The sequence below is a fragment of the Gorilla gorilla genome, chromosome 2, assembly GCF_029281585.2.
Source record: "Gorilla gorilla gorilla isolate KB3781 chromosome 2, NHGRI_mGorGor1-v2.1_pri, whole genome shotgun sequence".
Lineage (NCBI taxonomy): Eukaryota > Metazoa > Chordata > Mammalia > Primates > Hominidae > Gorilla > Gorilla gorilla.
Window position 1 is genome coordinate 26,099,308 of NC_086017.1, and position 17,664 is coordinate 26,116,971.

At 40.3% G+C, this 17,664-nt stretch overlaps 1 protein-coding gene and 1 pseudogene across 6 annotated transcripts in view; one reads left to right on the plus strand and one right to left on the minus strand.

Annotated features, from left to right (window-relative positions):
- OXNAD1 (oxidoreductase NAD binding domain containing 1) overlaps positions 1-17,664 on the plus strand; it is an 87,251-nt gene that overhangs the window by 7,223 nt on the left and 62,364 nt on the right. For all 6 annotated transcript variants that reach the window (XM_055381127.2, XM_055381128.2, XM_055381126.2 and 3 more), the window contains one exon: positions 13,528-13,634. In XM_055381127.2, coding sequence (XP_055237102.1) covers positions 13,528-13,634 — 107 coding nt within the window. The remainder of the gene's footprint in view (positions 1-13,527; positions 13,635-17,664) is intronic.
- LOC109026055 (THAP domain-containing protein 5-like) lies at positions 2,227-3,232 on the minus strand (annotated as a pseudogene).

A 17,664-nucleotide genomic window follows, 5' to 3' on the forward strand; every position in this document is an offset into this window, starting at 1 on the left:
TTGTTAGGATTTCTTTTTATAAAATGAAGGCCTTGCAAATTATGAAAAAAAAAGTGATTTATCTTACAGGTTCTTTCCTGTTGTATTTTGAGGCTGGTGGAATTAGAGCAGAGGTTGAAAATCTTTCCCTAGAAGGCCAGATAGTAAATACTTTAGATTTTTTGGGCCATGCTGTCTTAATTACAACTTCTAATCTTTGATTTTATAATGTGAAAAGAGCCATGGACAGTATGTAAACAAATTTCATTTACCAAACACCCAGATTTGGCCTGCAGGTAATAATTTGCTAGTCCCTGAATTAGAGTATTCATTTCAGAATTTTATTTTACAAGACCAATTAATTTTAATAGCCTGCAGAAACTAAGTGAAATATGAGCAAAAAAGAATCATCAAGCATTTACAAACAACTAGTATATTATTTACTGTTTAGCGTCAACTGATATTTACTGAGCACCTCCTGTTTTCCAGGACCAAAAACTTGTTTCTTACCTTACAGAATTCTCAAAACTATGCCATAAGATACATAATAATATTTTAAGACAGGTAAGATAGATAGATAGTTAATAGTATTTTCTTGTTTTTTTTTTTTTTTTTTTTTTCCTGAGACAGGGTCTTGCTCTGTCACCCAGGCTGGAGTGCAGTGGGTACAGGGGTACAGTCATGGCTCACAGCAGCTTCTGTCTCCCAAGCTCAAGTGATCCTCCTGCCTAAGCCTCCTGAGTAGCGAGGACTACAGGCACACTATTGTGCCCAGCTAATTTTTAATTTTTTGTAAAGATGGTCTTGCTGTGTTGCCCAGGCTGGTCTTGAACTCCTGGCCTCAAGTGATCCCTTCTCTTTGGCCTCCCAAAGTGCTAGGATTACAGGCATGAGCCACCACACCTGGCCAGTATTTTCTTTTTAACAGATGAAAAGACTAAGAATCGGACTAATAGGAACTTGCACAGCATCCATCATAGGCATTAACATACTTAATTATGTTGACTGCCAATTCTAAGGAAACATCTATTTCTCACATTTTTATTGTTACCACAAAGTCTTTTACATTTTTCAAATTTGTGTGGATATAAACAGTATTTTTATTTGTATCACCATCATTTCTGTTTCCTAATAAAAGACCTTTATCTCCCTAAGGTTATCACCACTTATCTATAATTTCTTGCTTATTAATTTTAATAAAATATACATAAGTGGGAATGTACAGTATTCAGTATTCTGTGGTTTACAAATGAGGCAGGCACATACTTTAAAGGTTACACCTATTAAGAAATAGATGCTAATGGCACGTCTCTCTCTGAGTACGCTCACACTCCCTTTTGTTGGGTGTGTGCTTTCCCCCTTCCAATAAATCACTGTACTATCACTAAAAAAAAAAAAAACAAAAGATATCAACTATGATTTCTAAAATATACTTAAATATATTTAAAATTAACCTCATTAAAATTTTTGGTTTATAAATATAACTGTATAACTACAGTATGTTAAGCTTAAATGACTATGTATTATGATGGTTAGTGACATATAAAGTACTGATATACATATTCTTTCAAGTCTGAAGTACCTCACCTGAGAACTCGGCTAAGGGGCAGTTCCTTAGTTTGGTTCCACTGGAATAAAATTATAAAAGGTGTATTTTCCTTTATGTAACAGATACATAACTATAGCCAAAAGGTCAGGCAACACAGAATTCAGTAAATACTGAGGATAATGCAATAGTTAATGTCAAATTCTAGCCAACTTCTAGTATTATGAAAGTATATCTAATCTTAGGGAAAACCTGTTCTAACAAAATTATCTTAAGAAAAAGGGAAAGAACTATAAAGAAACAGACTATTAGAGATCTAGTAAATATTTTATAGATTAGGGACTGAGCTTCAGTCTTGATAAGTAACTTGCCCAAGCCATATATGCCAGTGGTGAAACCAGGACTGATTGCTGAACCTGACGTCTGTTTCAGGTTCTTTTGAGCATGCCCTTGTTCTTTCATGTTATGACCGGATCGTATCATTTATTCACTGAATTTTAACTTTAATTTGGAAAATTATCAACTAATAAAACTTTTTCTCTTCAGCACAACTCTAGTTTTTCTAAAAATGAGCATTTTAAGAACAGGATACAGTTGATAACATTAGAGCACTCTCATAGTTCCTTAAGATCAGAACTTTATACAGGAAAAAGTTCCCTTTACATAAAGTTTGATTTGGCTGGAGAAAGCTTATAAAACAGTCATAGCTTTAAAGCCTTTTTACTCTGTATCATAGTGACATCCCCTGTTGTAAAACAGTTTTTTATCATCTGACATTTTCTTCAGATAGCCAGTTTTCCTGCTTTGGCTGTCTTATAAGAGCTTCCAAAGACTTCAGTCTACCTGTAGTTTGTTGTTTGTAGGTCAGGAAGAGTTATCTTAGAATGTAGCTTAGAGACTTTCTGCCAAAAATGTTCTTTAGTTGTGTCTTGTCTGCAGTAAGAATGTTCAATTTGTGGTCAAGCGCAGTGGCTCGTGTCTGTAATCCCAGCACTTTGGGAGGCTGAAACAGGATCACTTGAGACCAGGAGTTTAGGACCAGCTTGGGCAACATAGCAAGACCCAGTCTCTACAAAAAGTTACAAATTAGCTGGACATGGTGGTATGCTTGTAGTCCTGGCTACTCAGGAGGCTGAGGCAGGAGGATCACTTGAGCCCAGGAGTTCAAGGTTACTAACGTAAGCTGTTATGGTGCCACTGCACTCCAGCCTGTGTGGCAGAGCAAGACCCTGTCTCTTTAAAAAAGAAAAGAAAAGAAAAGAATCTTCCATAGTTTACATCCTTATGTAAGGAGTCTTCAATGTCTATGTCTTCCATTTCCCTGGTTTCTTTTTGGGCAGATTTAAAAGAATTAACTACGGGTTTAGAAAAATGGCAATAATAGATTATTTATTTGTGTTTAATTCTTCAACTGTTTGATTAATTGTGCTAAATAAGAATGAATTATCCTGTGCTGACCTGATTTTCATGGAATATTTGTAAAGTTTGGATTAGCAAGATGATTGGTAGTTATTTCAAGCACTTCTTGGGTTTCCAAAGACTGTTGAATACCTTCTGAATTTGAAATTATCAAAGTAATAGTTGTAAAATTTAGATACTCAAAAGATGTGTGAAAACCACCTATATCCGTATTTTAGTTAACTGATGTTTCCAAGGTAGATTCTGGTTTCCTAGTTAATCTTGTTTAACTAGTTTAAGAGTTAACATGTATTTTGACTTGAACCCGGGAGGCAGAGGTTGCAGTGAGCCAAGATTGCGCTACTGCACTCTAGCCTGGGCAACAGAGTAAGACTCTGTCTCAAAAAGAAAAGAGTTAACAAGTATTTTGTATGCTTCTTGGTTTTAGAAGCCAGTGGCTTCACCAAGGCAGATGAATCAAGTAATTGCGTGTTCAGGGAGCACATCTGTGTTAACTATATTTTTCTTTGCCTCATTTAATACAAGTGATTTTTCTGATTTGGCTTTTAGGCATACTTTTTTCTCATCTTCCAATTGTTTCTTCTGTGAATTTTTTTTTTTTTTTTTTAAGAAGGATCTTTTACTTGATTGTCTTCAGGCAGAGGAAAAAGTTGTTGGAACTGTACTTTGTTTTAAATATCAAATCCCCCGTCTGATGTCAAGAGAGTCAGGAGTGAAATGGTCACTACATAGTAACTGGTATTTACTAGAAACCCATCAATCTTGCTTTTTTTTTTTTTTTTTTACCACTTTTCAAGTGTTTCTTTGTCATTTAGAGGAAATGGGTAAAAACTCAGCTTCTGGTCTTTATTTTTTTTGTTCCTGGAGATTTGTAGAGTAAATCGCTGTCCTGTATAGCTGAGTATCACTTGTATGAGGTCCTGGGAGACCCGGGGCCAGCAAAAGGTGCAAGGCGGCCCTTCTTCCATTTCAGAATTTTATAGGACAAAATTATTGGGACTTTTGGGGGTTATTTTGAGCCAAGTTTAGGTAAACTACAAAGAAAGTTAATGCAAACTCTTGAGAATTTTAGTGCCCACAAGTCAGAAAATTACAGGAAAATCCAATCATGGTACTACCTTTCAGGAAATTTTTAGTTGCATCTCTTCTCTTCTGTTTCTTTTTCTTTCTTTTTTTTTTTTTTTTTTTTTTGAGACAGAGTCTGTTTCTTGTTGCCCAGGCTAAAAGTGCAATGGTGCGATCTTGGCTCACTGCAACCTCTGCCTCCCGGGTTCAAGTGACTCTCCTGCCTCAGCCTCACCAGTAGCTGGGATTACAGGTGCCTGCCACCATGCCCGGCTAACTTTCTTTTGTATTTTTAGTAGAGATGGGGTTTCACTGTGTTGGCCAGGCTTGTCTTGAACTCCTGACCTCATGATCTGCCCGCCTCGGCCTCCCAAAGTGCTGGGATTACAGGCATGAGCCACAGCTCCTGGCCCTCCTCTTCTGTTTCTAATTTCCCCTCTTCTCCCATACAGAATGAGAACTGCGAAGAGTTGGGAGGAACTGGAGAAAGCTAGATGGTATCTGGCTTTCTCAGCAGTATATGGTCATTAGGAACTTGCCCCAATCTCCAGAGGGTGCTCCTAGCCATAGAGTAGGGGCTGGACCCTGGACTCGTTGAAATGAATGGCACCTCAGGTTTGGCCATAACAGAACTGGATCAGCTTCTTATAGTCTCGTCTTCCATTCTTGCCTTTAATTTGTATAGTGAGTATACTTTACACATGTTATTTGCTCTTCAGTTCAAGTCCATGAGGTAGCCTAAGGATACGATGCCATCTGGATTTTACAAAGAGGAAGCAGGGCCTAGGACATGTCTCTCAGTGACGAAAGGAAGCTCCAGCTCAGAATTCCTAGGCTAAAGGACTGTGTTGCTACTCTTGGAGTCGACAGGAAATGGAATACTCACCCAGAAATGTTCTTTTGGTTTTGGGCATGTATTTCCTCTGGAAAGTTTACTGAATGACCATTTATGATGTTTATGCTTCTTACTTGGGACTGTAACTGTAAGTAGTCTGAGATTGTGCTGATGGAGGAAACTGAACTCTGAATTGAATTACATTGGAATGTTTGTGTTCAAGTTTTATTCATTTTATTCTTAAGAATCAAAAGAATAAGCAGTCTGAGTAACCCTAGAAATGTCAAGGAGATAAAGATAGAAATACTGTAATGCAGTAAAGATTGTTCAGGCAAGACAAATTTTACTGGAGGGGGTCATTCCGTGCTTGGCCTCTACAGACTGTTGGCCTACTGAGCAATATATGCTCTGTTCATCAGTTTGTTGGGAGAGTTTGGCAGTGAAAGAATTTCTTAAATTACTAATTCATATGCATTCATTTGTTCATTTGGAAATGTGCCAGACCCTGGGCCAGATCCTGGGGTTACAGCATTGAAAATGATAGATAAGCTCCTATCCTCAGATTTTAATGGGACTCTGATCAGAAGACTTTATGCACCTAATTGATTTTGGAAATCTTTCTAATTCTTTTTCTGTTGTACTAGTTTGCTTTTAGAAGCTGTGTCTTTTCCTACAGTATCTTATGTGTATGTTGCCTTTTTGTTTACAAAGCACCAGATTATACAACAGATTGGTACTTGATTCTCACAACCATTCTGGGAGGGACATGTAGGGATTTTAATTTCTATTTCACAGATGAGGGGATTAAGAATCAAAGATTTAGGTAGGATGACCCTGCTTCCTCATTTGCCTGAAATAGTCCTGGTTTATGCCTCTCGTTCCTGGTGTAATAGCACTCACTTTCACTCTCAAAATTATTCTGTCTTGAATGATAAATTATATTGTTGTCCTAAGTTTAAAGGACTTGTTCAAGGGACAAGGACTCAGTCCTTGAACTCAGATCTTTGATAATAAAATCAGCTTTCCTTTATGTTACAGCAGAATATGACACTCTGTTTAGACGGACAAGGCTTAATTGAGCAATGTGTTACTAGGCATGAGAAAGGGGGGAGATACTGATGGCAGAGTGGTTAGTTAATAAATGGCTGGGCCCCTGGGGCAGATGCCTTTGGGGATCCTACAGTTCCAGGTGCTGATTTTCCAATGCTTATAATCTGCTTGTGATCTTGATGAGGCTTGGGTTTGAATGGGATGGTCTGCTTAGCTGCAGAGTGGACTATGTCCCAAGGCTAACTTTTACAATTCTCTACTGGTCATCACCTATGCATGTCAAGGAGATTGTGGTAGAGTGGTCACTTCAATTTGAGGTAGGGGGCATCTTTTCAACATGCACTGTTTCTCAACAGTTATTCCTGTAATTTGCTTTGGTTATTAGAGCTTGATGGTCAAAGAACCTTTTAGAGATGATCCAGCCTGGGATGAGCAGTGCTTGACGCTCCTGGCTTCACACTGTCAGCAGTGACAAAGCAGAGCAGGTGGAGAAAAACCTCAGGCACTCACTGCCTGGAGGTAGTTGTAGGGGATCTGGGGGGCTGGACTACAGCTCTTAGAAAAACTCCCAAGGAAGTATAGTCTGACGGCCCTGGCAGCTGGCCTCTGGCCCCTAGGGGTGTGTAACTAACTCTGCTGTGAGTTGAAGGCTACAAAGAAAGGGAGGCTCCTTGGGGAAAGGCCCAGTTTAGCAGCTCTGTAATCATAGTATCTAGCACAGTGCCGGAGAAAAAAAGAGTTCCCTGTTGGCTGTGTTAAACTTGAGATGGAAATTAAACAGGCTGTTGGACATGTGAGATGAGAGTTTACTGCTAGAGATGAAAAGTTGAGGCCACGTAGAGAGTAAGGGAAGAGGACTCAGGACTCAGCCCAGGAATGTGTCAACAGTTAAGAGGCCAAGCAGAAGAGCAAGAGCCAGCAAAGGAGATGGAGAAGGAGTGGCCAGCCAGACAGGAAGGAGATCAGCAGAGTGTTCTTGGAGCCAGGGGGAAAAGTATTTCAAGAAAGAGAGAGGAGCCAACGGTGCTGAATTCTGCTGAGAGGTCATCACTGGATTTACCAAAGTGGATAGTGGGTGACCAGAATGACTGGCTTTAGTACATTACCGAGGGTGAAAGCCTGATCAGATTGTGTTGAGGAGAGAATGGGAGATGAGAAAGTGGAGACAGGACCATATGTAACTCTTGAAATGTTGTAATGTGAATGGGAGCAGAGAAATGGGGTGAAAGCTGGATTAAAGGAGAAGCTTGTTTTGTTGTATTTTGAAAAGCAGCAAAGACCACAAGTGCCTGGTTTTAAATCTGCTTTGCCCCTTACTGGCTCTGGGACCTCAGTTTTCTCATATGTAAAATGGGGATATAATAATATTGGCTTTCTAGAGTTGTGAAGACTGAGTGAATGAATGTATGTAAAGTGCCTGACATATGGTAAGGATGTCTATAAGTGTTTGCTGCTGTTGTTGTTGTTACATGTTACATGAGGTGGGAGATCCTAGAGCTCGTGTGTTCTGATGGGGAGGGTAGAGAGGGTGTGATGCAGGAGAGAGGATAGTTGCTGGAGGGAAGGCTTGAGAAGACAGAGAGGAGACCAGCCCAGGTGGACAGGTTAGCCTTTGGTAGGAGTAAAGTGAGTTTACTTGTCATTCTAGGGCATAGTGTTAACCAGCATAAGCCATTTAAGAAGTAAAATTATGTGGTTGACGGAGACTTTTGTGTCTACCTTTGTTAGTAAATCACTTGAGTAAAATCTGCTTCTAGTCAGATTCCCACACATCAGATTGATACTCTGCTACCATTTAAATAATGTCCCTGGGTCTTGGTGTCTTTGTGTGTAAAATGGCATAGGATTCTTGATAATGACTAAAGTTTCCTTCAATTCTGAAATTCTCTGAACCATACCTACATTTTTGTTTTAGGTCATCTCTAGTCATGGCTTTGCCTAAATTTTTAAGCCAGAAAAATGAATGAACAGGAGTGAACAGGGAAAGCTAGCCAGGTTTCCAAAGAAATACCTATTTCCTGTACAGAGACTTTTGCACCAGCGGTAACATCAAAATATCCTACATAAACCAGCTTTTTAAACAAGTGTGATGGAATTTCCTTTTAGATGCTGACTCTGCCTAAGCATTAAACATGTGTACTGGTAAAGTTGGCAAATGTGTTGTTATTTTACTGAACACTGGAAAAGCATAAATGTTGTTTTATGGAAAACTTCATTTCCTGCCATGTGTTTTAACTTAGGACATGGATAGTTGAGGTTTCAGTTGTGAATCTTTTGATCCATTAAGTATAAGAGCCAGTACAAATGATAAAATAAATAGTTTCTCCACTATGTTTTGCCTATCCAACAAAAGAATAGCATATAACAAGGGCCACAATTACAGGTCCTAATTATATGAACTAGCTTTTGGAGTAAAATAAATATGTGGTCTTCAAAAAGATTTCGTTGATGTTTTTAATCCACATTGCTAGAAATCTATATAGTATACAGCATTTGTGTTAAGCAAAATAAAATAGTAACAGAGAAGCATGTCTTTAAAAATAATGAATTGTGCAGGGTATTTTATGTTCCAGATATAGATAAAACAATTTTGTCCAGATTGTTAGGATAAATAGCAGTAGGTACATTACTGTTTGTATTTCAGGTTGAGTATCTCTAATGCAAAAATCTGAAATCTGAAATGCTCCAAAATCCAAAACGTTTTGAGTACTGACATGACACTCAAAGGAAATGCTCATTGGAGCCTTTTGGATTTCAGATTTTCACATGAGAGATGTTCAACCTATAAGTATAATGCAAATATTCCAAAATTGAAAAAAAATTGAAATCCTAAACACTTCTGGTCCAAGCATTTCAGGTAAGGGATACTCAGCCTGTCATACCAATAATTGGTCATAGACACCATCCAAATGAAAATATGGCTTAATAGAAAGTATAGCTTGTTTCCTTCCTCATTGAATTTTACATTTGGACATTGGAAAATGACTAATGCTTCCATTTCACATAGCCTAGCACTTGATCGTGACGCATTCTCAGGTATCTCAGCTGAAATTCTTTTCCCTATCTAGTTTTGTTAAGGAATTTAACACATGCCACTTAAGCTGTCAGAAATGAAATAATCTACCTCGAGGCTGTATTTTAACAGATTATTATATCAAAAGAAAAAAATGAATGTTTATAAAATATCATTTTTTTTTTTTTTTTTTTTGAGACAGGGTCTCACTTGGCTCACTGCAGTCTTGACCTCCAGGCTCAAGTGATCCTCCCACCTCAGCCTTCCGAGTAGCTGGGACTACAAGTGTGCCACCATGCCTAGCTAATGTTTGTAATTTTTTTTTTTTTTTTTTTTTTTTTAAATTGTAGAGATGTGGGGTTTTGCCATGTTGCCCAGGCTGGTCTCAAACTCCTGGGCTCAAGCTATCCGCCTGCCTTGGTCTCCCAAAATACTTCTGTTAAATGTAAGAAAAGGGGAATAACGAAGTAATAGAGACCTCTGATGATTCTCATTACTTGTCTTTGTAATAAGATACTTAAAAAAGAATGTGTGGCAAACAAAGGAAAATACCAGTTCTACTAAATAAATGTCTGCTCTCCCTGAACTCTCCCATACTTTTAAACATGAATCTGGATTTTCTGTAGTGTTCTCTTCCCCTATCCACCCAGCTTAAAAAAAAAAAAAAGTGCTCCTGCATTTCTACCAATCTTTGTTCTGGAAAACCATTTTAAGTGACTTAAAGTTCAAGTTTTTATTCATTCTGCAAATACTTACTGAGCCTTACTGTGTGTTGGGCCCTGTGCTTCATCTAGGGAGTTGACTTATACATGCTGAATATGGTCAGAAAGGCAAAAACATTATATTGGTAGAGTTGAGAGTATGAAGAGAAGAGGGAGGACCTCAGGCAGGGGGTGTTACTTGAGCAGGGCCTAGAAGGGTGAGCAGAAGGTTGGTAGAACTGAGAGAGCTTGGCACATGCTGAATGACCTAGGTAGGGCTTTGGGGAAGGGCAGGTGTTAGGTACCTTTGAGGACCAGCAGGTTGTCCAGTTTGGCCGAAGAACCACAAGCACAGTGATCCAGGAGGAGTCCCAAGTTCGTATGAGTTAAACGGGACTTTCAGCTTTTTTTTTTTTTTTTTTTTTTTTCGGTGATTGAGTGGTAGAGAGCTATTTAAGGTTTTTAAGCTGGAGAGTAACTCAGTGAGGTTGGAACATTAGGAATATTTGCCTGTTGGCTGCTTTGAGAGACACAAGAAGGAGACCAAGGTAGTAGTTCAAGTGAGAAGAAAGAAATTCTCAGCTTAGGGTGATGGCAAGTAGGCAAGGGAAAGAAAAAACATGAGCCAAATTTATGGAATTTGGCTGTGTTAGAACAGGACAGTATACCAGAAAGAGTCAGTTTATGTGCGTTTGAATATCAACTGAAAATGTAATTGACTGTGTTGAGTCCAAGATGCATCCATAATTGAATATCTGGTAATGGAAGTAAGCTGATTTTGCAAGGCTCTGTGAGGGCAGGTGCAGTCTTCTCTATCTCTGCATACCCTGTTCCCCAGTTTCAGGCACCATGCTCAATAAGTGTTCGTGGAAGGAATGACTTTGGTGGATTTCGTTGTATGGCATAAGTGCGTTTACCATTGGAGCAGAACCATCAGATGATTTAGGGAGGGTCAAGCTAACCTGGATTTGAATCCGCAATTCCTAGCTAGGTGATCTTGAGCAAGTTACTGAATCTTTCAGTTTCCTCATCTGCAAGATGGAGGATAACAACACTGTCTCTTGGGATATAATATGATTATTCATATCAACTGAATGAATGAATGCACATAAAATATTTAACCTAGCATCTGGTATATACCTGGGATAAATGCTCCTCAGGCATTGGCTGTTGTTACTTATGGGGAGTGTTGATGTCAGTTTGTGATTGGCAGAAAAGTAATGATGAGTTGTCAGCAGAAGGTGGGAGGAGAGTAGTAGTCTGTGAGTCCTTGAGGGCCTCAACCTGGAGTGGTAGAGGCAGTAGGAGCAAGGCAGTTTAGGGAAAGCTCCTACAGAAGAAGTGAGAGAAGGAATGGTAAAGGAGAAAGACCAGGTCAGTGATAACAGGAAGAGACCTGAAAAGTTCAATATGGCTGTTCCAGACAAGGAGAATGCATCAGTGTGGAAAATACCAAATTCAGAGAGGTCAGGGAGGGTGAGAACTGAGACTGGACATTGAGTTTGGTTGTTCAGAAAGACCCCAACCGTCAAAGGAGAAGTTGCAAGAGCACCGAAGCTAGGTTACCTGTGGTTAAGGTGAGCATCAAGGAAAAAGGGAAGATTCTGTGGGCTAAAGAAGAGCTGATTGTCTCAGTAGAGGAAGAGACGAAAGGCAAGATTTCTAAAATATATTCAAGACAGTATGGCTTTTACGTTTGCACTAGTAGAAACATGTACAAGCCCACCACACTGCAGTTTCTTGTTGTCCATGTGAGCAGTCTCTGAGATGTTCAGGGCTCAGTCTTTAAGGCCCTGGTGCAAAAGCATTGGTATGGTGGCATATATAGTTATAAATGAATAAAATGTAATATATAATGTAAACATGCTAATTAATTTTAATTAAGACAATGAAATACAGTCATGTGTTGCCTGCTGACGGGGATGTTTTGATAAATGTGTCATTAGCTGATTGTCATTGTGCAGACATAGAGTGTACTTACACAAACCTGGAGGGGATAGCCTACTACACACTTAGGCTAAATGGTATAGCCTATTGTTCCTAGAGGACAAACCTGTATGCATGTTACTGTACTGAATATTTCAGGCGTTTGTAACACAATGATATTTGTGTGTCTAAACATAGAAAAATAGTAAAAATCTGGTATTATGGGATCACCTTGTATATGTGCTTTGTCGTTGACCAAAATGTTGCACAGCACATGACTGTACATTATAACCAACATTAATGAGTTCTGTGGGCCAGCAGCATTGTAAGTACTTTTGTCAGTATTATCTCATTTAATCCTCCCAGCAACCTTATGAGGTATAGGTGGTATTATTCTCATTTTATAGCTGAGGAGGGCTAGGTAACTTGCCCAGAGTCACACAGCTGGTAAGCGGTAGAGCCAGGACTAAATACCAGGCAGTCCAGCTGCAGAGCCCATGCTGTTAACAGCCATATTCTGCTGCTTACTTTATTGTGCTGCTGAATTGCTTTGAATTGCAAATGGCATTAGATGTAATCTTTGATGAAACAGGAATGTACTAAAGGGAGGAAAATTGAACATGAAGGAAAGGGCTGGTGGTTGCTGATGGAGCAGTGTTTCTGAGAGAGTAGGCAGGACTAGGACCAAGAGTGCAGGTAGAGGGTCAGTAATGGAAAATTACCCCACTTGATTTTTAGGAGAGGAGGAAGAGAGGGTTGACAAAAATACGGAGAAAGAAAGGTTAGGTATTTTGCAGGAGGGAGAGAAAGGTAGATAATACTAGAAGATACTTTGAGGTGGTGAGAGAGACCACCATCCATCATGAGAATTATCCAGTGGATTTTTGAAAATGGTCTCCACTAATAGTTTGATGAGATTTAGTAGTCCTATTGGAGTAGAGGGCCTGCATGAGCTAGCATTAGGATGGGACGTTCATTGACCTTGACAGATTTCCAAAGCACCCTTTGGTGGAGCTGTGAAGGTCACACTTTCCAAGGAGAGGGCTATATTTTGGTTAGTTGCTGATTTGCTGCCACAAGTAAAGATCAACAGACATAGAAGGTTGAGGAAAGAGTCATGTTGTCTTTTTTCTTTGCTTGTGAAGATGTCCCAGGCTTACAGGACAAAGAAACACAAAGCAGATGAAAGAATAAAGGAAATAGAGACCTTTTGAATTTGAGGGGTGTTGAGCCATGAATGGCACATACCTGCATAGCTCCCGAGTCAAACCTATTCAAGGCTTTCCAGAAATCAGATACATCATGTAAAAAATAGTGCTTCTCAAATTATCTGTAGGGAAGGGCTCTTTTTATTGTTAAGATTGTGAACTGTTTCCATTTTATAAAATATCGTATGATAAAAAATGAATTTGAAAATTAATTAAAAACAGACATGAAGAATGCAAACCCATTTTGTTTTCTGTTACTAGACTCAATAGGCACAAGATTGTTCTGTGAAATTGTTAAAGTTTCTAAGTGCCTGCTTTTGATTTCTGAAATTAGCTCTTTGTGGACTCCTTACACCCCCAGAAGCAAGAGTGGGCCTCACTTTGCCCAGTACTGATGGAGAATTTAATGGCAGCTCCTTGATAAGACCCTGGCTTGTTTACAGAGTTCCAATTCCCTGAGCTCTTCCCAGAGTGCCTAGCCCAGAGCACAGCACATTGTGGATACTCATCAAATAAATGCCGGTTAAACGATCCCTTGAATAGATGATTTTTGAATGTAGGATAAAATTAAATTAGTATGATAGCAAGTCTCTCAAAAAAAAGTTAATTAAAATTACTCACATGGTGGTAGGCTGAACTAAAGCAAAGTGTGTTTTACCTTGTTTGGCAATTTTAAAAAACCACATCTTCGTAGATTTCAAAAACCTTAGTTCTCAGGATGCCACCATTTGTCCCTTGTGCTGTGTACGCACTAACCTCAGCCACAGTTCATCTTTTGGTTTTAGATTGTGTCAGCAGCTAAGGTGTGTGGAGCTGCCAGTGAGTCACCGTCAGTGAAGAGCCTCCGCTTGCTTGTTGCTGATCAAGACTTTTCCTTTAAAGCTGGCCAGTGGTAAGTGACTTTTCTGTGTTCCAAGTATGTATGTTCAAGAAGGTGCCATCAGATAGAAGGTATTATTTGTTCTTCTGGAAAGGGCTAGCCATTCCCTTGAGGAAGAGGAATTCTAAATCCTATCTGCTCAGGGTGAGCCTTTGTTGGCACAGAGGATCTGATTCCTTTCCTGGCCTCAGAACCCACTTGGGTTTTGAGCCCGTGGCTCCCTCAGTCGTATATGAAAATTGCTGTCTTGTGTTTTCCACATTCAAACAAAGCTAGTTCTGGCCCATGGAACTGACAGCTCTGATAATTAGACTCTTCAGGAATGGTTGCTAACAGAATGCACTTCAGTAATCTAATCTCCTTGAGTTACGTGTTGCAGGAGATTCATAGGTTTTTAAAAAGTAGTCTTCTTTGTGTCCAGTGCAGAGTAAACAAAGTATCCTGAAGAGAAGAGGAACTAGTGATGTCATCACAGGGCTCACTACCCTCTTGACTGAATTTGTCTATCATATGTACCTTATTTGGGTTGAATTTAAATACTTTGCCTAATTTGTTATCAGGATTCCTCAGTCAGGCCCAGCTCCCCAGAACCCCCACACAAATCATAAGTCTGTTCCATTTGACTCGGGACTGATCAGCATGCTGACTGGGTAACATTTCCTCCGAATGGGGCCTCCCTGAGCTTCAATTCAAGTTCAGTTGTAAGGAAAGCAACTTGAATTTCCCTAGGAAAGGTGTGTTTGGGTGTGTGTGTCCTTTATTTTAATAAAACATTCATTTCTAAATGGATTTCTGGCATGTCAGTCTTGATAGTGTTTCTTAGGAGTCACTTGACTAATTTTGGCAGTCCATCTGGAAATGTGGTTTTGTTAGAAGGAGGATGTGTGATAATAGCAAGTGTGATAATAGCAAGAGTTAGCAGTCTTGTGTGTTAATAGTTTGCCTTTGAATTTAGAACTAGAAAACAAGATGCTGATTGCAATAATTTGGGTTTGTGAAGCAATTTACTGCAATCTTTGCACATGTTCGATGATACACATTAAATGCATTTTGCCTGTTTTAGGGGGCGGGCAACATATTTACCCTTCAAAAATGGTTTAGCAGTCATTATATTGAAAAGTGGAAACTTTAATTGTAATGATCTGTTTTCCATATTTCCTTTCTGTGGAAATGTTTGTGTCCTGTGCAAAGCACTGTCTCCGTGCCTTCAACTCTGAATCCTGCCAAGACTCAGACCCAGCCTCCTGGTTAGGAAAAGCCTGTGCATTGGTTATTGTGCTGCCACCGTGGTGTGCCTGCAAGTGTAATGCACTTGCTAACCTCAGTTACCTGATAAGAAAATGTCCTCATTCCCTAGTGATATTTGTAGAAATAGAGTCCTACTGTGATTCTCAAGATGAAATGATTTGGGATTGGTGTCATGTATACCATCCCAATGAATGGATTTGGCCATTTCACTGAATTTAGGCCTGGTTTTCATATGTGCCTGTCAGACTTCTTCGGAGGTCAGACTTGGCGGGTAAGGATCACTGGCTGGTAGTGGTGACGCTTTCCCTCCCAGGTGTTGATCAGCATTCATTCCAGGCCCCTGGGCCCTCCTCTTTCAACAAATTTTACCCTTACCATTGATTTATGGTTCTAGGGGTTGTGAGTTCCTTTTGATATTTGACCTTATGGTCACAGAATGGCCATTTTGCTGAGGTTGGCGGTGTCTGTCCCTTCCATGCTGTTGCTTGAATGGCTTTGTGCTCTAGGCTGTCTCAGACCATCAGCTTGGTAGTAACAGCCATGTGGCACTTTGGAGAAGAGGGCAAGGATTAGGGATAGGAAGTGAGGATGTGGCTGCCATGCAGTTTGTGTAGGTAGGATTATCAGACTGGAGAGCTGCTAGAAATCAAGGAGAGGGTTGCTGTTGGGCTTATCTTTGGGGTAAGAGATTGGGCCATGATTCCACATCTCTGAACTTTTGACCAGTGGCTTCCTCTGACACCTACCAAACTCTGAGAATGAAGTTCCAGGTGCAACTCTAACTAAATAAATGAATGTTGTCTTTGACTAGCTGGAGCTTTGGCCACAGATCCCCATGTAGACACCTTCAGCATAGATCAGATATAGGCCTCAAGGGGCTCTTTTTGCACTACACTGTATTCTTACTGGGCCTTGCAGAGAGGGCTGGTTCCTGTAGCAATAAACCAGTTCCAAGAACTCTAGCAATCCAATCCCGAGAGAAAGGCCAAAGGCAGAACCACCTCAAAACATTTCTCACATGAGCAGGGTTGAACTTCTTGGTTCATCTTACTAGTAGGCCTACCACTTGCTAGCTCCTTGGTGAGGCCTGCCCTTGACCAGAATTCCTCCTCCCTTGGGGTGGAAAGGTTGGCACTCGCTCTTGGGTCTGGAGCATGCCACCACTAGTCCTCACACAGTGTGCAGCTGCCCTGAGTTTCTAGATTCACATTTGGCTGTGGTGCTCACTGCCTGCCTCTGGCATTGGTTATGCTACTGTGGGTAGCAGTGTATTGTCGCCTAGTGCCCTGGAGACTGCTCAGCTCACATGCTTGCTTTCTACCAGCCAGCTCTGTGATGTGGTCAGTTTCCTTATTTGTCTGGGCTTCACTTCTCATATCTTCAAAGAGGGAGCAGTAGTATTCCTACGTTTTGGGATAAAGTGTTTAGCATAATGCCTACTGTTAACTTTATTTGTTTGATTTTAGCTTTTGTTATTGCTAATAAGTATTTCATTCAGTTAGATCATATGTGCTGATAGGGCCCAGGGGACAGATTCCAATTCTCAGTTTCCCTGCACTGAAGCTGTTGATTGGAAGAGTGGCAGGCCAGGCAGGAGTGGGGGCTCATCACCACCATGTCACCACTGATGACCCAGTCAGTACTCAATCCACACTTGGCTGGGTATAGCTTGCCTCCTGAGGGGAAGTAAGGCCAAAGCATTTTCACAGAGTGGAGGGAATTCCTGGTCCTAGTGTGTCTGACTTTCTACAAGATAACATAAGTTTAGATGCTAGAAAGCAACTTTGAGCCCTGCTGAGAGAAAGAGGACACCAAGAAGAAACACTGGAGGAGCAAGATTAGAGAAATAAGACTTTATCCCTACCCTTGAGCAGGGCTGCCACACTGTAGATAGATAATATCCTTGCAACCTACACGAGCATGTGTGGCAGCCCTGATTCTCACAGGACTGCACATAACATAGCACTGTATTCCTTGGCATCTTTTTTCAAACTGTGTCCTCCCCCATTGCTCATCTGGTAAGCATTGTGTGTCTTTTAAGACTGTTTAAAGGGCATCTCTTCTGTGAAGTCTTTCTTAATTCCTGTACTCCTGGTAGAATTGACTCCTCCTTCCTCTGCCTTGCCTCGCTACGCTAAGCAGATTTTATCATTGCCCATTTAATTGTATGTATTTGTTAATTTTCCTCCTCTTAGAGTGGGTTCATTGAGGGCAGCAACTAAGACATATGTGCATCTTTGTACCTCCAGCAAGTACCACAGTGCCTGTATATGGTAGGCAGGTGCTCTCTTAGATGTTTGCATTAAGTGAATGAGTGAGGGGCTCTGAGAACTGCAGGCAAGGACTAAAGAGTTCTGGGATCTCATAGTATAGCTGCTGTGTGCTTGGCACTGGGGCTTCCTTTGTGGACAGGACCTGGCTGCCTGGTGTGTCATGGTTGGATGTGGACGTCCACTGCTTCACCGCGCACCTACGCTCCTTCTGCATACACTCACTCATTGGGTATATAGTAAGGGCTTTAACTCATGGCTCCAAGAGTGCTCATCCTGCAAAGGACATTTTTAAAGGTGTGTGTTTAAGGTATAATTCTTTCTTGGACAGATGTTTTATGAAATATGTATTGTGCATATTTTCTTAAATCCATTCAGATGAAGTTTTTATGTAACTTAAATTCTTCTGTATTTTTTAATGAAGGAGTCGTTTTTTTCCAAAGGTAGCTTTTCAGAGTTACTAGAGAAGAGGGTTGGTTCCCTTTCATTCAACTGAGAGAATGGCCTTCATCAGCATTGAGCAG